Genomic DNA, 26,776 nt, shown 5'->3' with positions numbered 1-26,776 from the left:
TCTACTTGGGTGCCTGCTGCTATTTTCAGCATGGTAGCTCCAGCAGAGTTAGCGCGTGAGTGTTTCCCCAACCTGGAATTACATCTCCCCCTACTGTGTAGAGGCACCCGGAAGGGCTAGACAAGGAGTTCTAGTAAAGTGGGCCAAAGAGGAAATGGCTTGCATCTTTGCTCAGGATCCGGCCATAGGGAGCTGGATAATGCAGGCCTGCCGGGTGTGTCTGGAGTGAAGCACCACAGGAGCCGAATCTGGCTCCAGTGCTGCAGCCCATGGGCTTGCGCTCGGTAGGAAGCTTTGGGGGCTGGACAGACGACAGAGAAGCGTTGCGCACTTGGCACAAGTCACTGGACTGGTACAATATTTTCTTCCTCTTATATGCCTTGCCCAAAAGCACCACCGTGATGGATGGATTACAGCTGCCCCAGACCACAGCCCCCAGCAACCGGACTTCTGCAGCAAGCCAGTGATCTGGTGCTGCTCACCAGCTGTAACACTTAGCCCAGAGCGTGGGATGGATGCAGGCAACCATGGCTGTGACTGGGTTTAAAGGAGACCGGATGTTATTTCAAAAGCTGTACTTGACAAAAAGGGTTAATTTGCTACTGTTCCATGCAACTAATTGTAGCTTCAAACATGCACCAGTGTGGTGGGATGGTGGAAAGCAAGCCAGCCAGCCCCCCATCCCCATGGCCCTGCACACGCACAGATTTGGCCCCTTCATGCTAGTGGGATAGCTTGTGCCAAAGTACATGCTAGCGACTCCCATCAGGAAAGCAGGGCTGCCAGGATGCAGGTGAGTGCAATCGGCTTAAGGGACCCGGATTAGACAGGGACAGGTGGAAACGCGCTGGAGTTGAGTACCTGTTGTGAATGACGAGAAGAGTCTGGTAGTTCCCTGCGCAAGAGATGTGTAGCAGAACCAGCTGAGATACAGCACCACGGGGATCCACACCATGATAACGATGTACCTAGGGGGTGGAAGAGAGGAATTCGTTTGAGCAAATTCACAAGCCTTCTCCATGCTCTATGGCAAACTTAGGGCTTGTGCACACTACCACTGGTATTGGTAGAACGTATGTCACTCAGGAATGGGAACAAGCCGCCCCCCTGAGTAACGTAATTTACACTGAACTAAGCGCCAGTGTGGATAGTGCTATGTCGGCAGGAGAGCTTCTCCTGCAGACGTAGCTACTGCCTCTCCTGGGAGTGGAGTTCTTGCGCCAGCAGGAGAGCTCTCTCCCATCAGCATCAAGCGTCCTCCCCAGACGCGCTGCATCAGAGCAGCTGGGCCACTGTGGTGTATCTAGTGCAGACTAGCCCTTAGCTATTCCAAACAGGGCACGTGCTTCGGGAGATATTTGGGCAGCTGTACCAGTGGCCCCAAAACCAGCCTTCTAGCTGCTCTACACTTCATAGGCCCTCACCTCCTGCTCAGGCTCAACAGAGAGAGGGAGGAGGAGACCCAATTCAAACTATTTGGGAGAAGAGCTTTAGGTGGCAGCCATCCTACATCCTAAAGGAGCAGGCCCTGGTACCAGAGGCTGCTTTGCAGGGGAGTCAGCCCAGTGGCTTGGGCTGTGCACAACTACAGCAGAGACTCAGGCTCAGTGTCCACGTCTCTTGCTTCCCATCCTAGGAATGCTGTCGAGGAAGCACTTCTCATTGCTTTGCAGCTGCTCCCCTTCGCTTCATCTCCTGAGGGGCACTGAGGGATGCGGGAGCAAATCTCACCATGGTCACTGGACACAATATTGACTGGAGGATAGTAGGTGACAGAGTAGAGAGCGCGAGGGCTCCAGCAACACCTGGATGCTCCAAGAAGCTCCCAGATGGGATGTGTCTTATTATCTGAGCTCGGCCCATTGTGGAGTCACCGCACTGAGCTGGCTTTCCCTGTCGGACCCCAGGAGCTCCCTGTGTATCCAACAGGCCCAGCTTCCCTCCCCTTTCCCTGGGGACATGGTCGCACAATGAACGTCTGTATTGAGATTCTGGTCTTGGAGGTGCCAAGAAGCACAAGCCCTGGGGGAGGGTCAGACAAGGCCAGACCTGCTGCAAGCCTCCCTCAGGCGACACTTACCATGCTGTTTTAGAGAGGGACTCTATGAAATCCGAGTGGAACAAGCGAATTGGCCGGTCCACAGGCTGATGCACCCACTCATCATATTTCTCCCCCAAATGGCCCACCTGCCAGAGCAATGGTTTGTACCAGTCCACGAGATCCTAGGGGAGCAGAGAACAGGGGGCAAGAACCTTTAGAACCAAGTCGCTAAGCCATTTTACATTCCTCACCTAGCACAATCCCTTACTGAGTATTACTGGGTGATGTCCATATCTCCCATGGAACATCAGGGTGAGCCAGACAGCTTATTCAACCTGCATCCAAGAACTTCTCCCCTATACAGAGCAACACCTAAGGGACTTTACCCAGGCTCAAGGTTAAGATTGCTACATTAATATGAGCTAGGACACTTCCCCAGGCCGGGGAGCTGACCGGCTATGCAAAAATTAAAAACGGTAACATTGTATGTCCATCATAGACTGAGCTGTTTGGTTCAAGGAGCTGAATCTATTAGAGTTAGGTGGGAAGAAAGGACCTCTCTCTTGCCCCTACTCCCCCTGCCCCACCAGCGACTCCTGCAGTGAAGCTCTCAATTGTTGGTAACCCAGGGGTCACTTTCATATTTGATTTTAAAAGCTGCCACCGAACTACCACAGAACTTTCATCCCTCTGCACAAACCCCCAGTGGCTGCAGAGGGAAAGACTAGGGGGTTCGTAAGCCCAGAGGGTGCAGGAGAGATATCGTACTGCTGGCTAAACGATGGCAGCACAGAATTACAATCAGCTCTCAGTATTGGAAATGGTGAGTGCTGCTCACTTTAATACTCATGTTATTATTTGAGCTCCTCTGTGGGCCAGAATTTTTTTCTCCCTAGCATTAGAAGTATGGAAGTGTCCAGAGAGTTTTTTGTAAGACACTGTGTTTACCTGCACTGAGATATATGAGAGACACATACACTCCCTCCCTCGCACTGTGATCAGACAGGCAGATCCCTGTGGCAAGCCGGCCCCCTAAATTATGCAGCAAAGCCCTCTGCAGCCCTTGGGGGTTTGTGCAGAAGGATGAAAGTTCTGTGGCAGTTGGTGCCAGCTTTTAAAATTGAATATGAAAGTGACAACTGAGAGCTTCACTGCAGGAGTCGCTGGTGGGACAGGGGGAGGAGGAGGTTTGGCAGCTGGGTGGGGGACAGGGAAGACAATTTAGGGTGGGGATGATCAGAAGTGCTCTGTGCTGGCCTGATGTTGCTTTCCCTGAAGTCAGTGGAGCCAGAGCTCACTGGAGGCTGAGCACTTACAAACGCCCTCACCCTTGCTTTATCACAGGCAGTGAGTACAGGAGACCAAGGTATCGTGGCTAGATCGCTGGGGCTGGGGCTGCTCAGGTTCCCTTGCTGATTCTCTGTGCCAGGAGGTGCTGCACACCATAATCCTCCGAACTGTTTGAATGCCCGGATCTCACAGGAATGATTACACCCTGGTTTACGCTCTCCTAAGCGAGCTGTGCTGTGCTTTCGCTCAGAGATGACACTGCAGCACCTGCCACCTCCTGCTGTCCATCATGCCATCCTAGTGCTGCACCGGAAGTGAGCAGGAGACATGTGGGAACGGGGTGGACCAGCCATTCCAGGCTGCCACACACGAGAGCAGCTTACTCTGCAATGTCTTCATTCCCCCTTTGCAAAGATATTTGGTGCTTACCAAGAGCAGGCGAGGGACACGTTCGGGAGGTATTGCACCAATTGGTGACTCCAGATGAACAATTACTGAAAGGACAGCTGGAGTGTGAGCTCCAGTGGGTGAGGAATGGAGCACAGCAGGGACAAGAGGCAGAAAGGGGAGTAGTGATATTTTACGTCCTGGGTGAAGAGACTGTAACAGCCATAGTGGAGTCACTCAGGCAGCCCTGGGTGTGCTCTACCACAGCACTGAGAGCCAGAGAAAGAAACACGTTAGTGCAGAAAAATCCGACTGTGTCTGAGAAACTCTCTCCGCATGGCATAGTCTGAGCAGCCTGAGACGGCAAGGAAACCCCTGGGCCCTTGAAGCCATCCATGCCCCCTGCAGAGGCATTTCTGTACCCTGGGCGCTAATATAGACCACAAATTGGAATTCCAGGAGATCTGACAAACAAGACTGCAGCTGCTTCACGATGGCAGGCGGCCCACTGGCTGCATATCCAGACCCTGCCTGCCTGGGCACAGTCGAGGAAGTACCCCTTCACATAGAATCATAGAATATCAGGGTTGGAAGGGACCTCAGGAGGTCATCTAGTCCAACCCCCTGCTCAAAGCAGGACCAATCCCCAACTAAATCATCCCAGCCAGGGCTTTGTCAAGCCTCACCTTAAAAACTTCGAAGGAAGGAGATTCCACCACCTCCCTAGGTAACGCATTCCAGTGTTTCACCACTCTCCTAGTGAAAAAGTTTTTCCTAATATCCAATCTAAACCTCCACCACTGTAACTTGAGACCATTACTCCTTGTTCTGTCATCTGCTACCACTGAGAACAGTCTAGATCCATCCTCTATGGAACCCCCTTTCAGGTAGTTGAAAGCAGCTATCAAATCCCCCCTCATTCTTCTCTTCTGCAGACTAAACAATCCCAGTTCCCTCAGCCTCTCCTCATAACTCATGTGTTCCAGTCCCCTCATCATTTTTGTTGACCTCCGCTGGACTCTTTCCAATTTTTCCACATCCTTCTTGTAGTGTGGGGCCCAAATCTGGACACTGTACTCCAGATGAGGCCTCACCAATGTCGAATAGAGGTGAACGATCACGTCCCTCGATCTGCTCGCTATGCCCCTACTTATACATCCCAAAATGCCATTGGCCTTCTTGGCAACAAGGGCACACTGTTGACTCATATCCAGCTTCTCGTGCACTGTAACCCCTAGGTCCTTTTCTGCAGAACTGCTGCCGAAGCATTCAGTCCCTAGTCTGTAGCAGTGCATGAGATTCTTCCATCTTAAGTGCAGGACTCTGCACTTGTCCTTGTTGAACCTCATCAGATTTCTTTTGGCCCAATCCTCCGATTTGTCTAGGGCCCTCTGTAGCCTATCCCTACCCTCCATCGTATCTACCTCTCCTCCCACTTTAGTGTCATTTGCAAACTTGCTGAGGGTGCAATCCACACCATCCTCCAGGTCATTTATGAAGATATTGAACAAAACCGGACTGAAGAGCTCTGCCTTGGTACACGCAGCGGGGTTGCAGAGATGCAATCTGTGCAGTCAAAGGGCATGTCTACGTGGCAAAAAACAAAACCAAACCCATCCCAGTTGCAGTGAGTCTTAGATCCCAGGTCATCTGCCTGGGGCTCATGCTATCGGGCTAAAAATAGCAGCAGAGCTGCTCCCGCTCGGGCTCTAAGTCCCACCCACCTCGCTGGGTTTCAGAGCCTGAGTGGGAACGGCTACGCTGCTCTTTTTAGACCTGTAGCAAGAGCCCGCAGCAGCTGACCTGGGCTCAGACTGGCTGCGGTGGGGTTTTGGGCAGTATAGATGCGCCCAGAGATGCTGCAAGTCAAGTTTGCAGGTTTGCTTCCAGAGCAGCAGCCTCAGAAGGGGCCAGTGGCTCTGACATTGGAGCCTCCTTTTCCGGCTCTAGGAGCTGGGAAGCCTGGCACACACCCGCTCCAGGCACACCTTAGCTCAGAGCTGCCAGGTGTGCTATACGCACAGGGTTCCAGGGCTGCCCAAATGAGTCCTTCCATCCAGTCCCTCCCACGGTTGCACAGTGGCCCCTCCACATCCTGCTCCACTGACACGGACAAGGTGCAGGCAGCATGCCCAGAGCAACGTCCTTGTGCACAGACACACTCCATATGTCTGGCTAGGCCGGAGGGCTCTGCCTGGGTCACCCTGAGATGCCCATATCTAGTTGGGGCAGCTTGATTAGGCAGTGCAAGCGTGCAGCGGTTTCTTCTGTGGGACTAATGCATCTCACAGCTGCAGGGTGTTTCTAGATGGCAGCCCAGTAGCACACGGTCCCACCCAAAGCCAGCAGCAGTTTCATGCGTTAGCCAATTCTGTTATCCTTTGTGGTATTTGGGTCAGGGCAAGGAAGCACAGGTGGCTTGATGGTGCCAGGTGGGAGGTGGTGGAGGCCCCCTGCACGTCAGCGAAGCCAACCACGATGCTAACCCTCTCTCCCACAAACAGCAGGGTGAGCCAGATAACCTGCGGTGCTCATGTGCAAACACAGCAATGCCTCAGGCGCTTTCCACAGGCTCAAGGTGAAAGCTGCTGGATCACTAGGGGCTGGAGCACATTTCCAGGCATCCAAACCCTGACAGGGCAAGGAAACAAACTGTCAGCAAAGGTGCCAAGAGCAGCCTGAGATGTTTCATTTTAGAGACACTTGAAGCAGTCAGCAGCCAGCACAACTTGAAAGAACCTCTTCTAGTGACCATTAGATTGGCCTTCCGGGACCCCAAGGAGAAGGAGCTTACAGCATTCCCTAGAGTTTGTAGTTTCTTGACTGCAAAGAGCTCCCAGCACATTTGCTGAAGGGACAGGGTTTGTTCCCCGAACTGTAGCTATAACTGTGTCGCCCAAACTGAAGGGCGCAAAAAAAGGTTACACATGCCAGAAGCAAGTGCCATGGGATTCGCTTCCCTCCGTGTGAGCGACAGGCTCCCTTTCTGAGACACACCAGTAGCCAGTAAAAGAGCATGTGGAGTAGAGGTAACTTTGGGACTCTCAGGAGAGGAAGAGTCGAGCTGCCAGCACCCGTTTCTGCCTGCTGAAGAGAGCTGGTTAATGAAGCCGCCTGGCTGCTGACCATGACTCATGGTACTGACTGTGTGAAAGGCGAGTCAATCTAGGGAGATAAATATCGCTTCCTCCTTTATCCCTCCCATGCCTCAGGACAGATTCTGCTCCGGCCCAGCTACTTGGCTAGGCATTGCTCAAGGAAGTCAGAGTGTCGCTATGACAACATGGCATCCAAGCCATGTTATGAGTCATTTGGCTTATCTGATGGACTGTAGTGTCACATACCAGCTCATTACAGTGCCTGCCTGTGCCACTCCCCAGGGCGCCCTGGGTTGTGAGCATAGGCGGCAGATATTGTAGGCTGGAGAAGTCTGTGCTCCCCCAAACAGCCTGGTGTGGCCCTGCTTACGCTCCATCCCCAGGCCTCCTCCTGCCTGCTGTTCCCTTCTGTTGGCAAGAGCTGCGGTGCACACAAGACCCCCAGGCTGGAGACATGCCGTGCCACCCGTCCTCCCAGTGCTGGAGCTGTGCTGCCTGGTGCTCTGGGGGCACACCACCTGGAGCTCTGGGGCTGGGGACAGGTGAGGGGGTGCTCCAGTGGTGGAGGGGGACAGATGGGGCGGGGCCTTGTGCAGACGGGGAGGGGCCCGGGGCTAGCCTCCCCCAAGGGCACGTTCACCCACCACCCATGGTTGGGAGGCATCTCGCCAGCACCTGCCCTCAGCATGAGACAGCTTTGTCCCCAGCCTCTGGTAGCACAAACCCTGCCTTCCAGAACTCCACAGGCCTCACTTTTTTTCTTTCCCTCAGAGACAGGGAAGTGTTATTGCCATTACACAAGCATCTGGAATATCGCGTGGTGTTCTGGTCTCCCAAGTTTAAGAAAGATGAATTCAGACTGGAACAGGTGCAGAGGATGGTGATCGAGGAATGATAAACCTACCTTGTAAGAGGCGAGTCAAAGAGCTTGGCTTGTTTAGCCTCACCAAATGAAGGCTGAGGGGAGATAGGATCACTCTCTATAAATACATCACATATACAAATACCAAGGAGGGAGGGGAGTTATCTAAGTTAAGCGTCAATGTGGACACAAGAACAAGTTCCATCAACAAGTTTAAGCTTGAAATTAGATGAAGGTTTTTAACCATCAGAGGAGTGAAGTTCTGAAGCAGCCTCCCAAGGGGAGCAGTGAGGGCAAAAAAACCCTAACTGGCTTCAAGACTGAGCTTGATAAGTTTATGGTGGGGATGGTGCGATGAGACCACCTACAATGGTATGTGGCCCATAGGTGACTGCCTGTAGCAAAAGTCCCCAACAGCTAGAGACAGGGCACTAGATAGGGCAGGCTCTGGGTTACTAAAGAATTCTTTCCCAGGTGTCTGGTTGGTGGGTCTTGCCCACATGCTCAGGGTCGAATGGATAGCCATATTTGGTGTTGATAAGGAATTTTCCCCTGGTCAGATTGGCAAAGACCCTGGGGTTTTTTTTGCCTTCCTCTGCAGTGTGGGGCACGTGTCACCTGCAGGTTTAAACTAGTGCAAATGGTGGATTCTCTGTAACTTGAAGTCTTGACTTAAAGATGTGAAGATTTCAGTAACTCAGGGCTTGTCTACACTGGCAAGTTTTGTTGCCAAAAACTGCCTTTTGGTGACAAAACAGCAAGAGGCTACACACTACACTGGCTCTGTGAATGAGGGGAAAGCAGTGGACATGTTATTCCTTGACTTTAGCAAAGCTTTTGATATGGTCTCCCACAATATTCTTTCCAGCAAATTAAAGAAGAATGGGCTAGACGAATGGACTATAAGGTAGATAGAAAGCTGGCTAGATCATCGGGCTTAACGAGTATTGATCAATGGCTCCATGTCTAGTTGACGGCTGGTATCAAGTGGAGTGCCCTAAGGGTCAGGCCTCGAGCCGGTTTTCTTCAATATCCTCATTAATGATCTGGAGGATGGTGTGGATTGCACCCTTAGCAAGTTTGAAGAGGATACTAAACTGGGAGGAGTGGTAGGAGGGTAGGGATAGGAATCAGAGGGACCTGAATAAATTGGAGGATTGGGCCAAAAGAAATCGGATGAGGTTCAACAAGGACAAGTGCAGAGTCCTGCACTTATGAAGGAAGAATCCCATGCACCGCTACAGGCTGGGGACCGACTGGCTAGGCAGCAGTTCTGCAGAAAAGGACCTAGGGATTACAGTGGATAAGAAGCTGGATATGAATCAGCAGTGTGCCCTCATTGCCAAGAAGGCCAATGGTATACTTGGCTGTATTAGTGGGAGCATTGTCAGCAGATAGAGGAAAGTGATTATTCCTCTCTATTCGGCACTGGTGAGGCCACACCTGGAGTATTGCATCCAGTTTTGGTTCCCCCACTACAGAAGGGATGTGGACAAATTGGAGAGAGTCCAGCAGAGAGCAATGAAAATTATTAGGGGGCTGGGACACATGACTTACGAGGAGAGACTGAGGGAACTGGGGTTATTTAGTCTGCAGAAGAGAAGAGTGAGAGAGGATTTGATAGCAGCCTTCAATTACCTGAAGGGAGGTTCCAAAGAGGATGGAGTTTGGCTGTTCTCAGTGGTGGCAGATGACCGAACAAGGAGTAATGGTCTCAAGTTGCAGTGGGGGAGGTCTAGGTTTGATATCAGGAAACACTATTTCACCAGGAGGGTGGTGAAACACTGGAATGCGTTACCTAGGGAGATGGTGGAATCTCCATCCTTGGAGGTTTTTAAGGTCAGGCTTGACAAAGCCCTGGCTGGGACGATGTAGTTGGGGTTGGTCCTGCTTTGAGCAGGGGGTTGGACTAGATGACCTCCTGAGGTCCCTTCCAACCCTGATATTCTAGGATTCTAACTTGCCAACACAGGAGGCTTCACTCATGCTACAGTGACAACAGCTTCATGTATTGTAGTTGTCAAAGGGCCTGGCCACAGAGGAAATCACTCTCTACCTCCCCCATCCCTCCCAGTCCCAGTAGGTGAAACCTACAAGAACAGGAGGATGGGAAAGGCCCATCTGCACAAGACCAGTCCACGGAGTTCATGTCCAGAACTCCTCTTCCTGGCCCCTAGACTCATTTGTACATAGTCACTTGGCAGCGCGGTGCAGCATGTGTTAGCTGCCAGATCTCGGAAGCAAGTCAGGGACACTTGTTAATCAAATAGGGACAATTTCCCTCCCATAACCCTGGCCACAGAGAGGTTCACACAGTCTCAGCATAACTGCCATTGTTGCCCCAGTCAAATTTGAGCACCAATTTGATTTCCTCCAGCCCCTGCCTCTGACAGCAGTGCTTGGGGAGCAGCCAGTGGGATGGTGTAGGCAAGAGATGTGGGGAGGCCCACACAAGAGCTCAGCGCAGAGGAGGCAGATGGTGGAGCAGCGTGACTGTGGATGGAGAAGGGTGCTGGCTGATGGGAGGTGAGGATTCCATGGGCCAGAGTGCAATGAAACAGGAAGGAGAAAGGAGATGCAAGGGGAGGCCAGAGCCATAGGACAGCTATATAATTCTCTTGGTAACTTCTGCCTCATGGTCCCCTCATCCACAGCTGCATGCCTAGGTAGTAGATCAGACACTAGCGGAAAAGTTTGATGTTCCCGACACCGTTCTTGCTCCAGAGTTCCTGCCACCCGGGACAAGTGTTTACAAGCAAGCATCAGCCCAGCAAATAAGGGAGAGAACATGCAATTTGCTTTAAAAAAAGCACTCAGTTCTAGACACCTGCAGACCCTAGCAGAGCAGTCTGCCAACACGATCTTGTCTCCTCAGTGCAAGCAGAGAGTGGAAATGCATGCAGCCCTCATGCTCTTGCAGAGAGTAAGGGAAGCTTGTAGGGGACTTCCTATGTCCACAAGCAGTCTCTGCTCGAGGCTGTCTGTCACGCGACTGCGACAGGCAATTCCAATCATGCACTCATATTCCCTTGCCTGCAGCGAGACAGAGGCTGGCCAGTCACTTGAGCCCAATATTTAGGGGGTTTCTGATCCTATCAGGCTGTGGAAGTTCACACCCCAGAGAGTGGTTTCCATGGAACCAGTCCCTTCTGGAGCGGTGACCAGAGGCAGCTAATGGGAGTTTTGGAGGGAAAAAGCTGCAGGCTCCGTGCTGGGAGGCAGCGGGACGTGGTGAGTGGCGCGTTTGGGCCAGCTCTGGGTTGCTCTCTGTGTACAAGCTGTGGAGCTGGGCTGTGAGGCTTAGCCCTTGGAGCTTTGATTCCCCCCTCTTCCCCCAAATCCAATGGCTGGGAGTTGAAGCTAGACAAATTCAGACTGGAAACAAGGTGTACATTTTTAAGGAAGAGCAATTAACCACTGGAACAATTTACTAGGGGTCATGGTGGATTCTCTATCACTGACAATTGTTAAATCAAGACGGGAGGTTTTTCTAGGAATGACTCTGCCTAGGAATGACTTTGGGGTGGGTCTCTGGCCCGTGCTATACAGGAGATCAGGGTACATGATCATAATAGTCCTTTCTGGACTTGGAATCTATCACCAGCAAAGCAACCAGCACACCAGTCTACACAGTCAGGGCCCTGGCACTCCAACCCAGGGGAGAATGGGCCAAACATTAGTGACAGAGGATGTGGAAAAAGCTAATGTACTCAATGCTTTTTTTGCCTCTGTCTTCACTAATAAGGTCAGCTCCCAGACTGCTGCGCTGGGCATCACAACATGGAGAATAGATGGCCAGCCCTCTGTGGAGAAAGAGGTGGTTAGGGACTATTTAGAAAAGCTGGACGTACACAAGTCCATGGGGCTGGACGAGTTGCATCTGAGAGTGCTAAAGGAATTGGCGGCTGTGATTGCAGAGCCATTGGCCATTATCTTTGAAAACTCGTGGCGAACGGGGGAAGTCCCGGGTGACTGGAAAAAGGCTAATGTAGTGCCAATCTTTAAAAAAGGGAAGGAGGAGGATCCTGGGAACTACAGGCCAGTCAGCCTCACCTCAGTCCCCAGAAAAATCATGGAGCAGGTCCTCAAAGAATCAATCCTGAAGCACTTACATGAGAGGAAAGTGATCAGGAACAGTCAGCATGGATTCACCAAGGGAAGGTCATGCCTGACTAATCTAATCGCCTTCTATGATGAGATTACTGGTTCTGTGGATGAAGGGAAAGCAGTGGATGTATTGTTTCTTGACATTAGCAAAGCTTTTGACATGGTCTCCCACTTGTCAGCAAGTTAAAGAAGTATGGGCTGGATGAATGCACTATAAGGTGGGTAGAAAGTTGGCTAGATTGTCGGGCTCAACGGGTAGTGATCAATGGCTCCATGTCTAGTTGGCAGCCGGTGTCAAGTGGAGTGCCCCAGGGGTCGGTCCTGGGGCCGGTTTTGTTCAATATCTTCATAAATGATCTGGAGGATGGTGTAGATTGCACTCTCAGCAAATTTGCGGATGATACTAAACTGGGAGGAGTGGTAGATATGCTGGAGGGGAGGGATAGGATACAGAGGGACCTAGACAAATTGGAGGATTGGGCCAAAAGAAATCTGATGAGGTTCAATAAGGATAAGTGCAGGGTCCTGCACTTAGGACGGAGGAATCCAATGCACAGCTACAGACTAGGGACCGAATGGCTAGGCAGCAGTTCTGTGGAAAAGGACCTCAGGGTGACAGTGGACGAGAAGCTGGATATGAGTCAGCAGTGTGCCCTTGTTGCCAAGAAGTCCAATGGCATTTTGGGATGTATAAGTAGGGGCATAGCGAGCAGATCAAGGGACGTGATCGTCCCCCTCTATTTGACATTGGTGAGGCCTCATCTGGAGTACTGTGTCCAGTTTTGGGCCCCACACTACAAGAAGGATGTGGATAAATTGGAGAGAGTCCAGCGAAGGGCAGCAAAAATGATGAGGGGTCTGGAACACATGACTTATGAGGAGAGGCTGAGGGAGCTGGGATTGTTTAGTCTGCAGAAGAGAAGAATGAGGGGGGATTTGATAGCTGCTTTCAACTACCTGAGAGGTGGTTCCAGAGAGGATGGTTCTAGACTATTCTCAGTGGTAGAAGAGGACATGACAAGGAGTAATGGTCTCAAATTGCAGTGGGGGAGGTTTAGATTGGATATTAGGAAAACCTTTTTCACTAGGAGGGTGGTGAAACACTGGAATGCGTTACCTAGGGAGGTGGTGGAATCTCCTTCCTTAGAAGTTTTTAAGGTCAGGCTTGACAAAGCCCTGGCTGGGATGATTTAATTGGGGATTGGTCCTGCTTTGAGCAGGGGGTTGGACTAGATGACCTCCTGAGGTCCCTTCCAACCCTGATATTCTATGATTCTATGAAACTGGGCAGAACATTAGAGCTCAGCTAATAAATGAAGTGATCACACCTGGCTGATACTGCCCTTATTTAGGTAAGGGAGGTTTCATCATTTATAATCTTTCACATTTAAAAGTTTTAAGAACAAAGTCATCAAACCCTTCCCCCTAACGTAGATGAGTTCATTCATGAAATACAAGAGCTGGGCCCGCTCCTTTCTGTCCCACCCTGGCTTCTCCCTGCAGTCCTCCCACTCCAGTAGGGGAGCCCGTTCCTCCCCAGAGCGACAGGCAGTGCTAAAATGCCCAGACATTGTGTCTTCCAGACCAGCAATATTTCCTTGGGGCTTAAGGCAGCGACTACACCAGGAAGCGTCTAGCTGTCTCATCTGCTCCTCCCCAGAATCACTTTGCAACCGCAATCTGGTTCAGCCACATTTCAAACACTGTCCAGGCTGCTTTGCTCCAGGCAGTGTGGGTGGGTTAAGTGCCTCCCCTCAGCCACACCCTTCTCTCCCCTGAAGGTCCCAGGGAAGGAGAAAGCTGGCCCACCCCGCAGCTGAAGTTCCCTAGGGAAAGGTGGGGATGAGTTGTCAGAAGCTGTACAGAGATATGCCAGGAATGACACAGAAGAGGAGAGGACGAATGGCTTCCCAGGTAGAGAATAGTGCCAGGATGGGGAGAGGGAAGGCTGCAAGCTCTGCCCGCAGGATGGGCCCTAGGAGCTCTCACGGACTAGATCCAATTTGCACCAGCTGCTTTAAGTCTGGCTGCTTCGGACAAATTGGAACCAGCTCTATGTCTGCAGCGTCACTCCCAGCCATGTTTGTGGCCCGAGCGTAAGTGGCCGAAGGGAACGTTCTGCATTTACCACCTTCCTTCCCTGGCGAAGGGAATTTCCTCTCCACAGCCATTCACTCCCAGATGGCTTTTAAAAGCAGCCAGACACCATGATTAGACTTTGCACTTCCAGCTCTTCCTATTCAAAGCACTTGCAGGCCTCTGGAGTCTCCCACCATGGTCAGGTATATCACCCTGCCTCATAGCACATCTGCTTCATCGCTGCAAAGGATCCATTCTGGGAAGCTGCGTGTTACTCACAGTTCAGAGCCCAAACAGCTAGTGAGGTCAAATTGTTTGTGTGGGGGTGGAGATGTAACCCTGCCTTCCCCCAGCTCCGTTAATAAGGACGTTTGAGAACCATATATCATGAGGGGACATCTGAAGCTGAGGGATGTAACCTGCATATTGAGCAAAATCTACTTGCCCAGCCCTGGTTATGGTAAGGGCGTGCGTCTAGCTGGAAACAGACTGTTGCACGTTGGCAGGCTGAGCAGGGGAGAGGGACTGGCCACATGACAGGGAACTGGAGTCTGGAACAGTGAGGGAGGCTCAAAGGAGGAGAGCAAGCATCTCCTTGTAAAGGGGGGAGACAAATGAGGCAGGTCTGGCAGGATTCTGGAGTTAGGGTTCTCACACTGGGGGTTGGTACCCTTCAGGGGGTCACAAGGTTATTACATGGGGGGTCGCAAGCTGTCAACCTCCACCCCAAACGTGGTTTGCCTCCAGCATTTATAATGGTGTTAAATATATAAAAAAGTGTTTTTAATTTATATGGGGGGTTGCATCCAGACTTGCTATGTGAAAGGAGTCACCAATACAAAAGTTTGAGAGCTACTACGCAAACAGTTCATACGCGAGTGTGTTCCAGACTGATTTTCCAGGCCTCAGGTGCCTCCTGGCTCTCTGCAGGGGCGCAAAGAGATATTGGTTTAGCCAGGACGCACTGGAATATGTGCAATTCTGGATACCCACAGACACATTAAAAAACACAGCCACCAGTCTACAGGGGAGTGTGGACAATGGGGTCTTATCCATTAAGGAGCTTGAACTGCCTCTCACTAGCTGTCTGGGGCAGCAGCATCTCACTCCAATAATGAACCATCCAGGGGTGTGAGGCTATGGGCTCCTACTCAGCCTTTCACCCCTTTTGGCTCCAGGCACACTGGGGGAGATCTACTTTGGAGAGATGTTTGTGTATCAGGATCCTGCCTAGGACAACCCTTGCGTCCTATGGGGGAGGACGCAGCCAAAGGTTTCTTAGGTGGGAGGGCTGGAAAGGAGCTTTTGGGTCATTCAGCCAGTCCTCTTCCAAACAACACCAAATATGAGCCCCAGGAGGATACAGGATGGATTGAAGAGAATTACAAGGGAGAACAGGAATGGAAAGAACTTGCAGCCAGAGGGAACAGTAGATAGACTGGAGAATAGCACCATCACCAGGAAAAGGCAGGTCTATGTGATTGGGGACTCTTTACTGAGAAGAATAGACAGGACTGTAACCAGAGCTGATCCGGAGAATAGGAGGGTGTGCTGTCTTCCAGGTGCTAAGATACGGGATGTAGACCTGAGGTTGAAAAGGATTCTAAAGGGAGCAGGAAAGAATCCCCTAATTATCCTTCATGTGGGAACAAATGATACGGCTAGATTCTCGCTGGAAAGTATTAAGGGAGACTATGCTAGGCTAGGGAAGACGTGTAAGGAAAATCGAGGCTCAGGTGATCTTTAGCGGGATTCTGCCTGTTCCTAGAGAAGCACAACAAAGGTGTGACAAGATTATGACTATCAACAGATGGCTCAGGCAGTGGTGCTCTAAGGAGGGCTTTGGGATGTATGGCCACTGGGAGGCATTCATGGAGAGAGGACAGTTCTCTCAGGATAGACTTCATCTGAGTAGGGAAGGAAATAGACTTCTCGGATGGAGGCTGGCACAACTGATTAAGAGAGCTTTAAACTAGGAATTTGGGGGAGATGGTTGGGAGATGTCCAGGTAATCTCCACGCCGGATTTTAGCATTGAGAGGAAAGAAAACGAAGTAAGAGAGGATACAGCCGTGGGTAGGAGGAAGGGCAGTGTAGATACCAGTCTAATAGGTTCTACTGGCTGTAGAATGACCGGGCCTAATCGGGTACAGAACGTGAGCGAGGCCAAACAGCAAAAATGAAGATGTTTGTACCCCAGTGCGCGGAGCCGGGTAACAAAATGGAGGAACTAGAGCTACTGGTGCTGGAAATGAAACCAGATATTCTAGGGAGAACGGAAACAGGGTGGAATAGTCGTCACGACTGGGCTGCAGGTATTGAGGGGTCTGTGCTGTTTAGGAAAGACAGAAATAAAGGCAAAGGTGGTGGAGTAGCATTGTAGATCAATGAGGAGGTTGAATGTAAAGAAATAAGAAGCGATGGAATGGATAAGACAGAGTCCGTCTGGGCAAAAATTACATTGGGGAAGAAAAATATTAGAGCCTCCCCTGGGATAGTGCTTGGGGCGTGCTATAGACCGCCGGGATCTAATCTGGATATGGATAGAGTCCTTTTTAATGTTTTTAATGAAGTAAATACAAATGGAAACTGCATGATCATGGGAGACTTTAACTTCGCAGATATAGACTGGAGGACGAGTGCTAGTAATAATAACAGGGCTCAGATTTGCCTAGATGCGATAGCTGATGGATTCCTTCAGCAATTAGTTGCTGAACCGACTAGAGGGGATGCCATTTTAGATTTGGTTTTGGTGAGTAGTGAGGACCTCCTAGAAGAAATGGTTGTGGGGGATAATCTTGGCCCAAGTGATCATGAGCTAATTCAGTTCAAACTGAACGGAAGGATTAACAAAAATAAATCTGCAACTAGGGTTTTCGATTTCAAAAGGGCTGACTTTCAAAAATTAAGGAAATTAGTTAGGGAAGTGGATTGGACTGAAGAATTTATGGATCTAAAGGTAGAGGAGGCCTGGGATTATTTTAAATCAAAGCTGCAGAAGTTATCAGAAGCCTGCATCCCAAGAAAGGGGAAAAAATTCATAGGCAGGAGTTGTAGACCAAGCTGGATGAGCAAGCATCTCAGAGAGGTGATTAAGAAGAAGCAGAAAGCATACAGGGAGTGGAAGAAGGGAGGGATCAGCAAGGAAAGCTACCTTATTGAGGTCAGAACATGTAGGGATAAAGTGAGACAGGCTAAAAGTCAAGTAGAGCTGGACCTTGCAAGGGGAATTAAAACCAATAGTAAAAGGTTCTATAGCCATATAAATAAGAAGAAAACAAAGAAAGAAGACATGGGCTGCTAAACACCGAGGATGGAGTGGAGGTCAAGGATAATCTAGGCATGGCCCAATATTTAAACAAATACTTTGCCTCAGTCTTTAATAAGACTAAAGAGGATATTAGGGATAATGGTAGCAGGACAAATGGGAATGAGGATATGGAGGTAAATATTACCATATCTGAGGTAGAAGAGAAACCTCAAACAGCTTAATGGGAATAAATCAGGGGGCCCAGATAATCTTCATCCAAGAATATTAAAGGAATTGGCACATGAAATTGCAAGCCCATTAGCAAGAATTTTAATGAATCTGTAAACTCAGGGGTTGTACCGTATGATTGGAGAATTGCTAACCTAGTTCCTATTTTTAAGAAAGGGAAAAAAAGTGATCTGGGTAACTATAGGCCTGTTAGTTTGACATCTATAGTATGCAAGGTCTTGGAAAAAATTTTGAAGGAGAAGGTAGTTAAGGACATTGAGGTCAATGGTAATTGGGACAAAATACAAAACATGGTTTTACAAAAGGTAGATCGTGCCAAACCAACCTGATCTCCTTCTTTGAGAAAGTAACAGATTTTTTAGACAAAGGAAACACAGTGGATCTAACTTACCTAGATTTCAGTAAGGCGTTTGATACCGTGCCACATGGGGAATTATTAGTTAAATTGGATACGATGGGGATCAGTAGGAAAATTGGAAGGTGGATAAGGAATTGGTTAAAGGGGAGACTACAACGGGTCCTACTGAAAGGTGAACTGTCAGGCTGGAGGGAGGTTACCAGTGGAGTTCCTCAAGGATCGGTTTTGGGACCAATCTTTTTATTACTGACCTCGGCACAAAAAGCGGGAATGTGCTCATAAAGTTTGAGGATGATACAAAGCTGGGAGGTATTGCCAATTTAGAGAAGGACAGGGATATCCTACAGGAAGATCTGGATGACCTTGTAAACTGGAGTAATAGTAATAGGATGAAATTTAATAGTGAGAAGTGTAAGGTCACGCATTTAGGGATTAACAACAAGAATTTTAGTTATAAGCTAGGGATGCATCAATTAGAAGTAATGGAGGAGGAGAAGGACCTTGGAGTATTGGTTGATCATAGGATGACTATGAGCCGCCAATGTGATACGGCCGTGAAAAAAGCTAATGCGGTCTTGGGATGCATCAGGAGAGGTATTTCCAGTAGAGATAAGGAGGTTTTAGTACTGTTATACAAGGCCCTGGTGAGACCTCACCTGGAATACTGTGTGCAGTTCTGGTCTCCCACGTTTAAGAAGGATGAATTCAAACTGGAACAGGTACAGAGAAGGGCTACTAGGATGATCCGAGGAATGGAAAACTTGTCTTATGAAAGGAGACTCAAGGAGCTTGGCTTGTTTAGCCTAACTAAAAGAAGGTTGAGGAGAGATATGATTGCTCTCTCTAAATATATCAGAGGGATAAATACTGGAGAGGGAGAGGAATTATTTAAGCTCAGTACCAATGTGGACACAAGAACAAATGGATATAAACCAGCCACCAGGAAATTTAGACTAGAAATTAGACGAAGGTTTCTAACTATCAGAGGAGTGAAGTTTTGGAACAACCTTCCAAGGGAAGCAGTGGGGGCAAAAGATCTATCTGGCTTTAAGATTAAACTTGATAAGTTTATGGAGGAGGTGGTATGATGGGATAACTTGGTTTTGGTAATTAAATATTCATGGCAAATAGGCCTGTGATGGGATATTAGATGGGGTGGGATCTGAGTTACCCAGGAAAGAATCTTCTGTAGTATCTGGCTGATGAATCTTGCCCATATGCTCAGGGTTTAGCTGATCACCATATTTGGGGTCGGGAAGGAATTTTCCTCCAGGGCAGATTGGAAGAGGCCCTGGAGGTTTTTTGCCTTCCTCTGTAGCATGGGTCACGGGTCACTTGCTGGAGGATTCTCTGCTCCTTGAAGTCTTTAAACCACGATTTGAGGACTTCAATAGCACAGACATAGGTGAGAGGTGTTTTGTAGGAGTGGTGGGTGAAATTCTGTGGCCTGCGTTGTGCAGGAGTTCAGACTAGATGATCATAATGGTCCCTTCTGACCTAAATATTTATGAATCTATAAGAGCAATATCAGCCTCTTGTTTACTGCCAACCTTTCTGTCAAGTTAGGAGCACTCAGACTTCCAGAGCCACTGGAGAAATCCATTTCCAGGGCTTACAGCTCAGGAAGGGCTATGGGCCAGTAACCTAGCTAACGATGCATTGCACTGCGGCACCACTCGTTATGAAGTGCCTACTGCCTGCTCCCAGAGAGTATCTGCACCGACTGCAGGAGTACATGGCTCCACACCCCAGGACAGCAACCCTGCATTGATATAGCGCAGCCCTGCAAGACTAGGCACACTTTCTCAAGCAAGTTATGCCATTTCTTTGTGGTCTGTTTTCAGTTCTCTTGGAGACGGGGAGAGAGAACACGTGTCCTTTCTTTCTCCGAAAGAACTAGAGGCTGAGCTTTAAACACCAAGCAGTTTGTATGAGTACACGTACACCCCCCGCCCCACACACACCTTTAGCCAACTGCCAAAAGGACTACACCCTACTCACGCCCTGTCCTCCCACTCCACCTGCTGCGGGCACCTTGCCCAAACACCTAAGTACGTCTGACAAGTTATTATGCAGCCAGTTTAACCCCACTCTGGTGAGACTCCTTGCATCTGCAAGGGTCTTAAATGCTGGACAGCCGTATTGATTTCTCTGGTTAGAAGTGTGCGCCTGCCCAAATCACGGCTGTACAGTATAAAATGGCACCTGTGTCCCCGCAGCTGGATTTGTGGCCAAACTGCCAAGCATAGCTGCCAACTTCTCCTGGCGCCGCTGGATGCTCACGTCCCCTTACCCCCGGCCCCGACTCCACCCCTGTCCCGCCCCCGCCTGCCCCATTGCAACTACTCCGCCAAAGTCCCCACTCCAACTCTGCCCTCTCCCTGCCCCTATTGGGCTCCTTCCCCAAATCCCCACCCTAGCCCCGCCTCCTCCCCTGAGCACGCCGCGTTTCCGCTACTCCCCACTCCCTCCCACAGCTTGTTTTGCGGCGGCAAGCACTGGGAGGAGAAATGGGGAAGGCGCGCTCAAGAGTGGAGGCAGAGTGGAGGTGAGCTAGGCCGGGGGGGCGGGGAGCTGCCCATGGGTGCAGAGCACCCACCAATTTTTCCTCCTTGGGTGCTCCAGACCCAAAGCACCCATGGAATTGGCGCCTATGCTGCCAAGGTAGATTACCCAGAATTTAACATATCTAGATGCTTCCCTCCACACTAGGTCACTCTCACTGGATGTGGACACAGCTTTGGGTATCAGGGGAACCTTTACTTTTCAAGTCCACACCATTTGGACAGCGGAGGGTAAAGCCCTAGCTTTGATCTCCTGGGCGTGGGCATGTTTTCTAGAAAAGCACTGCTCTATTCCACACCCTTACGCTAGTGACCCTCATTTTCAAACAGCCTCAGCTTTGCAGAGCAGAGCACCTAGGAATAAATTCAGCACCTTCATCTTGGAGCAAAGGAGCTGGTTTTAAATCACTTTTCGGGTTAGAGAAGTCAGATTGCACTTTGACTCCCTTTATGTACACACCGAAGGATGACAGTCGGAACAGCTGTGAAACACCGATAAGGCTGGGAGCAAGCTTGCAAGACCATGGAGGAGGGGACTGAAATCATCATTCACTTCCCCACTCTTCAGCCCTTCTTTTTTTTGTTATTGCATATCTGATAGTGCTGCAAGGAGTGGCCTCCACAGGGAGCAGGGTTTTGCCAAGGTGTGATGCTTAACGCCTGAGGGTGGAACTGATCTGGTAAGAGCCGTAATGACTATCGTGGGTGTTCAACTTGATGCAAATGCACCTCTGTTGCCTAACACATTGTATGACCTAGGGCTGGGGTTCTCAAACTGGGGGGTCAGGACCCCTGAGGGAGTCGAGAGGTTATTACATGGGGGGTCACGAGCTGTCAGCCTCCACCCCAAACCCCGCTTTGCCACCAACATTTATAATAGTGTTAAATATATTAAAAAGTGTTTTTAATTTATTAAGGGGAGGGGGGGTCACACTCAGAGGCTTGCTATGTGAAAGGGGTCACCAGTATAAAAGTTTGAGAACTACTGACCTAAGGCAATGGTTCTCAACCAGGGGTACGCATACCCTTGGGGGTACGCAGAGGTCTTCCAGCCGGGTACATTAACTCTGAGATATTTGCCTGGTTTTACAATAGGCTACATAAAAAGCACTAGTGAAGTCAGTACAAACTAAAATTTCATGTGGATGACTTGTTTATACTGCTTTTATATACAATTCACTGAAATGTAAGTACAATATTTATTTTATAATTATATGGTAAGAATGGGAAGAAGCAATTTGTCAGTACTAATGTGCTGTGACACTTTTGTAGGTTTAGGAGGGATAGCTCAGTGGTTTGAGCTTTGGCCTGCTAAACCTAGGGCTGCGAGTTCAATCCTTGAGGGGCCCATTTAGGGATATGGGGCAAAAATTGGGGATTGGTCCTGCTTTGAGCAGGGGGTTGGACTAGATGACCTCCTGAGGTCCCTTCCAACCCTGATATTCTATGAATCGGACTCCTGAAAGGAGTACAGTAGTCTGGAACAATTGAGAGCCACTGACCTAGGCAGTGGACAGTTCCATGCATCAGAGCGACTCTGGACAAACAAGACTGCACCTCCACTCCAAACGTGAAGTCTGCTCCCCTGTGGCTGCCCCTCTGCATGGGAGATGGCCAAGGGCAGATCGGAGTCTGAGCTCTGCTCCAGAGCGGGAGGCAGGGAGGGGAGGATTGGGGTTTTGGTGGAAGTGTTGCTTAGGCTGGGGTTCAAAGGAGCCAGAGGCTGAGCCATATTCTTAGTTAGAAGTGACACAGCCTGGCTCTGCAACACGGGTCTCATTGTGGATGCCCAGAGTTAGCGTGCAGGGAAACTGCACACAGGGAGATGCAAGGCTGCTGCCAAAGAAACCACCTCCTGCTAATCACTCCTGCTGCATTATTTAGCCACACCTAGGTGACAAAGCATAAGCAGCCCCATCGGCTGGGGGTGGGCAAGTTGACTCATTCATGTAAATTTCAGATAGTGCCTTCTCAAGATAAACAAGACACACAGCAGCTGCTGCCTGGCAAATCTCAAGCAGTCTGGAAACAGCAATGAACTGCAATCCTGCTTCTGCCACCAGAAAGTCACCTCCAGTTAAACCAGGGAAGAAAGTGCTTGGGAAAGGATCAAAGATGGGCAGGCCTCCTCCCACCTCCTGCCGAAAGTGCCTTATCAGAATTGTAGCATGCTGACTCTCTGGAGTGGATGGGTGTGGAGGAGGGAAAAGCCTCTTACACGCTAACTACATACATCACCGAGAGAACAACCATATCAGTGTATAACTTGCTTGCCTGAGTCCAGGCAGTCAGTCACGGGTTCACACCTTGTGCAATGACTTACGTTCATATCCAGCGGTGACGCTGGAGCATGGTACAGAAGGAGGGGCACACTGCATTTTAAGAGGCGTTTTCTATGCTTGAAGGGTAAAAGCTGAAGATCAAAAAAAGGTACACGTCAAAGGGGAATAGCATCCTGGCCAGCATTCCCCAGCAGTTCTACCCAGGCTCCAGCATCCAAGATGGACAGAGCTACTGGAGAGCACTACACAGGCCGGGCAAGCCTAGTGCCTAACATCTGTAGCAGTTTGTACACTGCAAAGGAAAGTAAATCTTGTCCCACGTGCAGGGCGGCCAGCTGTGGATCTACATGTGCATCTGCTAATCACAGAACTCCTGTCCTAGCAAGGTCATTGTATCCATTCAATCTCTTGCACACTAGCAGTTCTCTTACCGAACATCAGGACCAACCCACAATGTCCATCGTGGTGAGAGGCTTATTCTTAGCAAGTTCAAGTGTCAGTCCGAGATGAGGGCTGGCAACAGGGAATGCAGTACATAAGCAGTCAACTCAAACTCAGCTCAGACAGGAACAGGGCGATACTGGTGGACAGAGGACAAGCAGAAGATCCCGCAAACACTAGGACCTCAGTATGTCTGTAGAACATCAGGAAGGTGCAGTGTCATTCTTGGCTCTGCGCTGTGTCTAGAGGCACAAACTGCAGAAGTGTCCAGGAAGGCCTCTTTCCACCTCCAACTGATCCATTGTGTGCCCACTCCTCATGGGCAAAGCCCGACCTCAGTGGGGTAGGGGAAGTCACACAGACACTGCAGGCAGTTTCAAAACATGGCAGTACATCCAAGTAGGACAGGTAAATGAGAACAAGTCACACCAGAGCTCCCTCACACTACCCTGGACCTTCATTCATATTTGATCCAGTTCAAGGTCATCTTCAAAGCCCTCAATGGGCTAGTCTGCTGGATACCTAAATGGACCACCACTGCTTCAAGACCCTCTAGAATGCCGCAATGAACAAGGACGCTGCAGCCAGCAGCACCTGGGCCAAGCATTCTTGGCTCTGAACTCACCACTGCAGGAGCTCAGGATGAAACTTGGGCTAAGCCTCCCCAGCTGCCCTACACATAACTTACATAGTTATCTGCAGGTTATCTGGAGCTCATGAATTTGGGGGACCTGAATCATAATTTTTGAATGCCCGGGGGTTGGCAACACAGAGCCTATGGAAGCCAAAGCATTTTATGGAGTTCCAAGGTTCTTTTGAAAGGAAAAGGCCATTTCTGAAATGCAACAACTTAGAAATTTCCTTCTAAGAGGTAGTGGATCAGGAGACAATGGCTAATTCATGTGTACAACAAAAAACATGGAAATAGCATCAGTTGGGTATTGAGGATTGAACAAAACGAAGTACCAAGCCATGACTCTTGCTGTCTGGACACTAAAATATCACCTTGTATTATCAGTCCATCCTGCCCTTCACAGCTCTGTTTCTACGAGGAACCCTCACAGCCTCCTCTTCTCCCACCAGATGCAGTTTTTCCATAACCTTCTTATGGAAGTCAGTCTCTGTTGCACTCCAGCTGCCCTTGTAATAAGAGGACTAGAACAGTATCCTGGATTCCATTTGGGCCATCACTATATTCTCTTCTAGTCCTACAATAATTTTCTGTCGTTTACGTACAATGCCGCCACTGTTTACATATCCCAGAGTGGTGTTTGCTGCCCAGTCGGCTGCTCTATTATGGCACAACGGCATGGAGCTGCACAACAGTGAAGAAAGCTCTCCTTCACACAGTCACATGTGGACAATTCGTGAGCACGCAGAACATGCGAGGGTACACTAGGACCTCCAGGACTGCACTTGGGATACTGGAGCACTCTTCCAATTAATCTGGATTTACCACTGTGACAAAAGAAGCATATTTGGATGTTGAGGAGGGGAAGAAGAGGCAGAAGGGGGTACAGAGCCTTTTACCCTAGGTCAGCAGCTCAAATGCAGCCCAGGCAGCTAGTGATTATCATTCATTGCCTATTTGGTGGCCTACAGAAGCTAGTGTGTGGATCGCCAACGCGTAGCGCCCCTTTGCTAGTGTGCACTTCTCAGAGAGGCCTTGGTTTGAATGGGCTTGGAAAATGCATGCCCTCCTCACTCCAAGAGATGGTGGCATGGCACGTTGCTAGGGCAGCACAGGGGAAGCTTTTGTGGCTGGTCTGGAGGAAAAAGACGTCAGTCTTTAATACTTTTGATAAGCATGCTAATTACGTTCACAGAATGTCAGAACCAGCAATGGTACTGTGTGGTATCCCGCTATGGGCATAACCCTCACCCGTGCCCATGGTTCTCACGCTAGCCCTTCTAATGGAGATGCTGTGACTCCAATCCAGCTTCGTTCCTGCAGGATCTAGATGATCTGTGCAAAACTCCATTCTTGTCCTACCTTGTGTTTATTTGGAACATCTCTGCTCCTGATCTGGATTTGGACTGTGTTCCTTACAGGTTTGAAGGAAGATTTCCATTTTCAGACACAGAGAAGAGTGATCAAACATGTTAGCTTCTGGAGATCATTTGAACAAAGTAACAGTGTTCGAGAAGCCAACATGCTTCTGCAAATACTATACAACCGGCTCCTTACCTTATCTGGATCTACTGTTTTACATCTAGGATCCATCCTATGGTTCATTGTTCGAGCTGTGGAATTTACTGGTTTCTCTGTCTCGAGAAGGCTCTAGAGAAGAACAAGAAACAATTAAATCCATAAGACATCACTTGAATTTAGTCCGGCAGCAATAAAACCTGAGGCGTATAGCTAAGACCCACATATTAAGCAGCTAGTCAGGATTTTTACTAAGTTCCCGCAGCAGATTTCATATGCATCAGGGAAGCACTAGTTTTATGCTGTCAGAAGTCTAGAATCTTTGTTCTTTGGTACATGACAAATGGCAAAACACCACTAACCCCTCACAATCATGTCAGTTATATACATACATACAGGCTTTACACAGAAGTCATTGAGTTCTGATAATGTTTTTTCCTGCAACTGTATTCACGTGGGCCAAGATTTTGGGCACCTCCATATTTTTAGTGTCTAACTTGAGAAACCTTAAAGAGGCTGTCCCAAACTTCAGAGAGTGGGTGCTCTGTATTTTCTGAAAATAAGTCCCATTAAGGCTGCTCAAACGTTGGACCACCAAAAATCACTAGTGTCATTTTTGAAAAATCTTAGCCATGACCTGTGTGTGTGGAATTAGCGCTCACAGATTAAATCCTGATGCTTGGCGGCATGTGGTGTCCCAGGCACACCATTATCAGAGCACCAACGAGCATCACTTTCCATTTTTTAAAAATCTTGACGTGCAATCGTATTGTCCAGAGAAAAAACATTTCTACTAAACCTGCTTGGGAAACAGTTTTTTTGTCCTTCAAACATCCGATTCGAAAAAAAAAATTCCAGCCCAAAATTGGAATGAAGAGTCAAAAAACCCCTCAATTTTCACACCCCAAAAATCCAAACCATTTTTGGATCGGGTCAATCAAATTATGGGTTTCAATTTTGACTTTTGTCTTTACCATCAGTTTAGTTCAAAAAACACTTAATTTTGAAACCTAACTGAATTTGTCATTTAGAAAACAAAATGGGATGTTTCAACAATTTCAGAACTCTCCCTGCAATGAGCTTCTGAAATAGGAAATTTCTTGAAACTGACCCATTCCCACAAAATTTTTGGTTTCAACTAAAACAGTATTTTCCGATGAAACAGCATTTAATCAAAGAGTTCCCAGCCAGCTTTAATTTCTACTAACTAGGCCATCAGTTCACTCTCAGCATTGCAAGCTAGATACCAAGTGACCAAGGTGGCTACCCTGAGGACACCTTTCAAGCAGTAACTAGGGGCGTGCCCTGCAGGTATATTTGGACCTGCTAAGAAGGAGAAGGTGGGAATGGGGAGGTGGGACACGGCAAGGCTCTGCAGTGTCACAGCTGGGAAGGGGGACCCAGGGGAAATGCTCTGCGGCATCAGAGCTGGGAACAAAACACTAGGAAACAGACTCTGCGGCATGTAAATCTATGAAGATGCTTGCTTGAAGCTTACCCCAACAAACATCGCAGTGCCTGCACTTTGGACTTCTGCTTTGTCTGTGTGACAAGAACCGGGGGAGGGGGTGAGGGGAAAGCCCTCTAGCACTCCTCACACCCAAGAGTGGAAGCAATGCA

The 26,776-nt window shown here is 49.2% G+C and overlaps 1 protein-coding gene across 2 annotated transcripts in view; it reads right to left on the bottom strand.

The window, feature by feature from the left end:
- FA2H (fatty acid 2-hydroxylase) overlaps positions 1-26,776 on the bottom strand; it is a 74,881-nt gene that overhangs the window by 12,212 nt on the left and 35,893 nt on the right. The window contains exons 2-5 of one of the 2 annotated variants that reach the window (XM_073307080.1): positions 25,196-25,288; positions 22,608-22,697; positions 2,081-2,223; positions 862-968 (exon numbers count right to left, since the gene is read on the bottom strand). In XM_073307080.1, the coding sequence (XP_073163181.1) occupies positions 862-968; positions 2,081-2,223; positions 22,608-22,697; positions 25,196-25,288 (433 nt within the window). The remainder of the gene's footprint in view (positions 1-861; positions 969-2,080; positions 2,224-22,607; positions 22,698-25,195; positions 25,289-26,776) is intronic. The other variant, XM_073307081.1, reaches the window with a different exon arrangement.

This window comes from Lepidochelys kempii, chromosome 12, assembly GCF_965140265.1.
Source record: "Lepidochelys kempii isolate rLepKem1 chromosome 12, rLepKem1.hap2, whole genome shotgun sequence".
In the NCBI taxonomy this organism is placed as follows: Eukaryota; Metazoa; Chordata; order Testudines; family Cheloniidae; genus Lepidochelys; species Lepidochelys kempii.
Note: the sequence above shows the minus strand (reverse complement) of the source record. Positions and strands in the feature narration are given on the sequence as shown.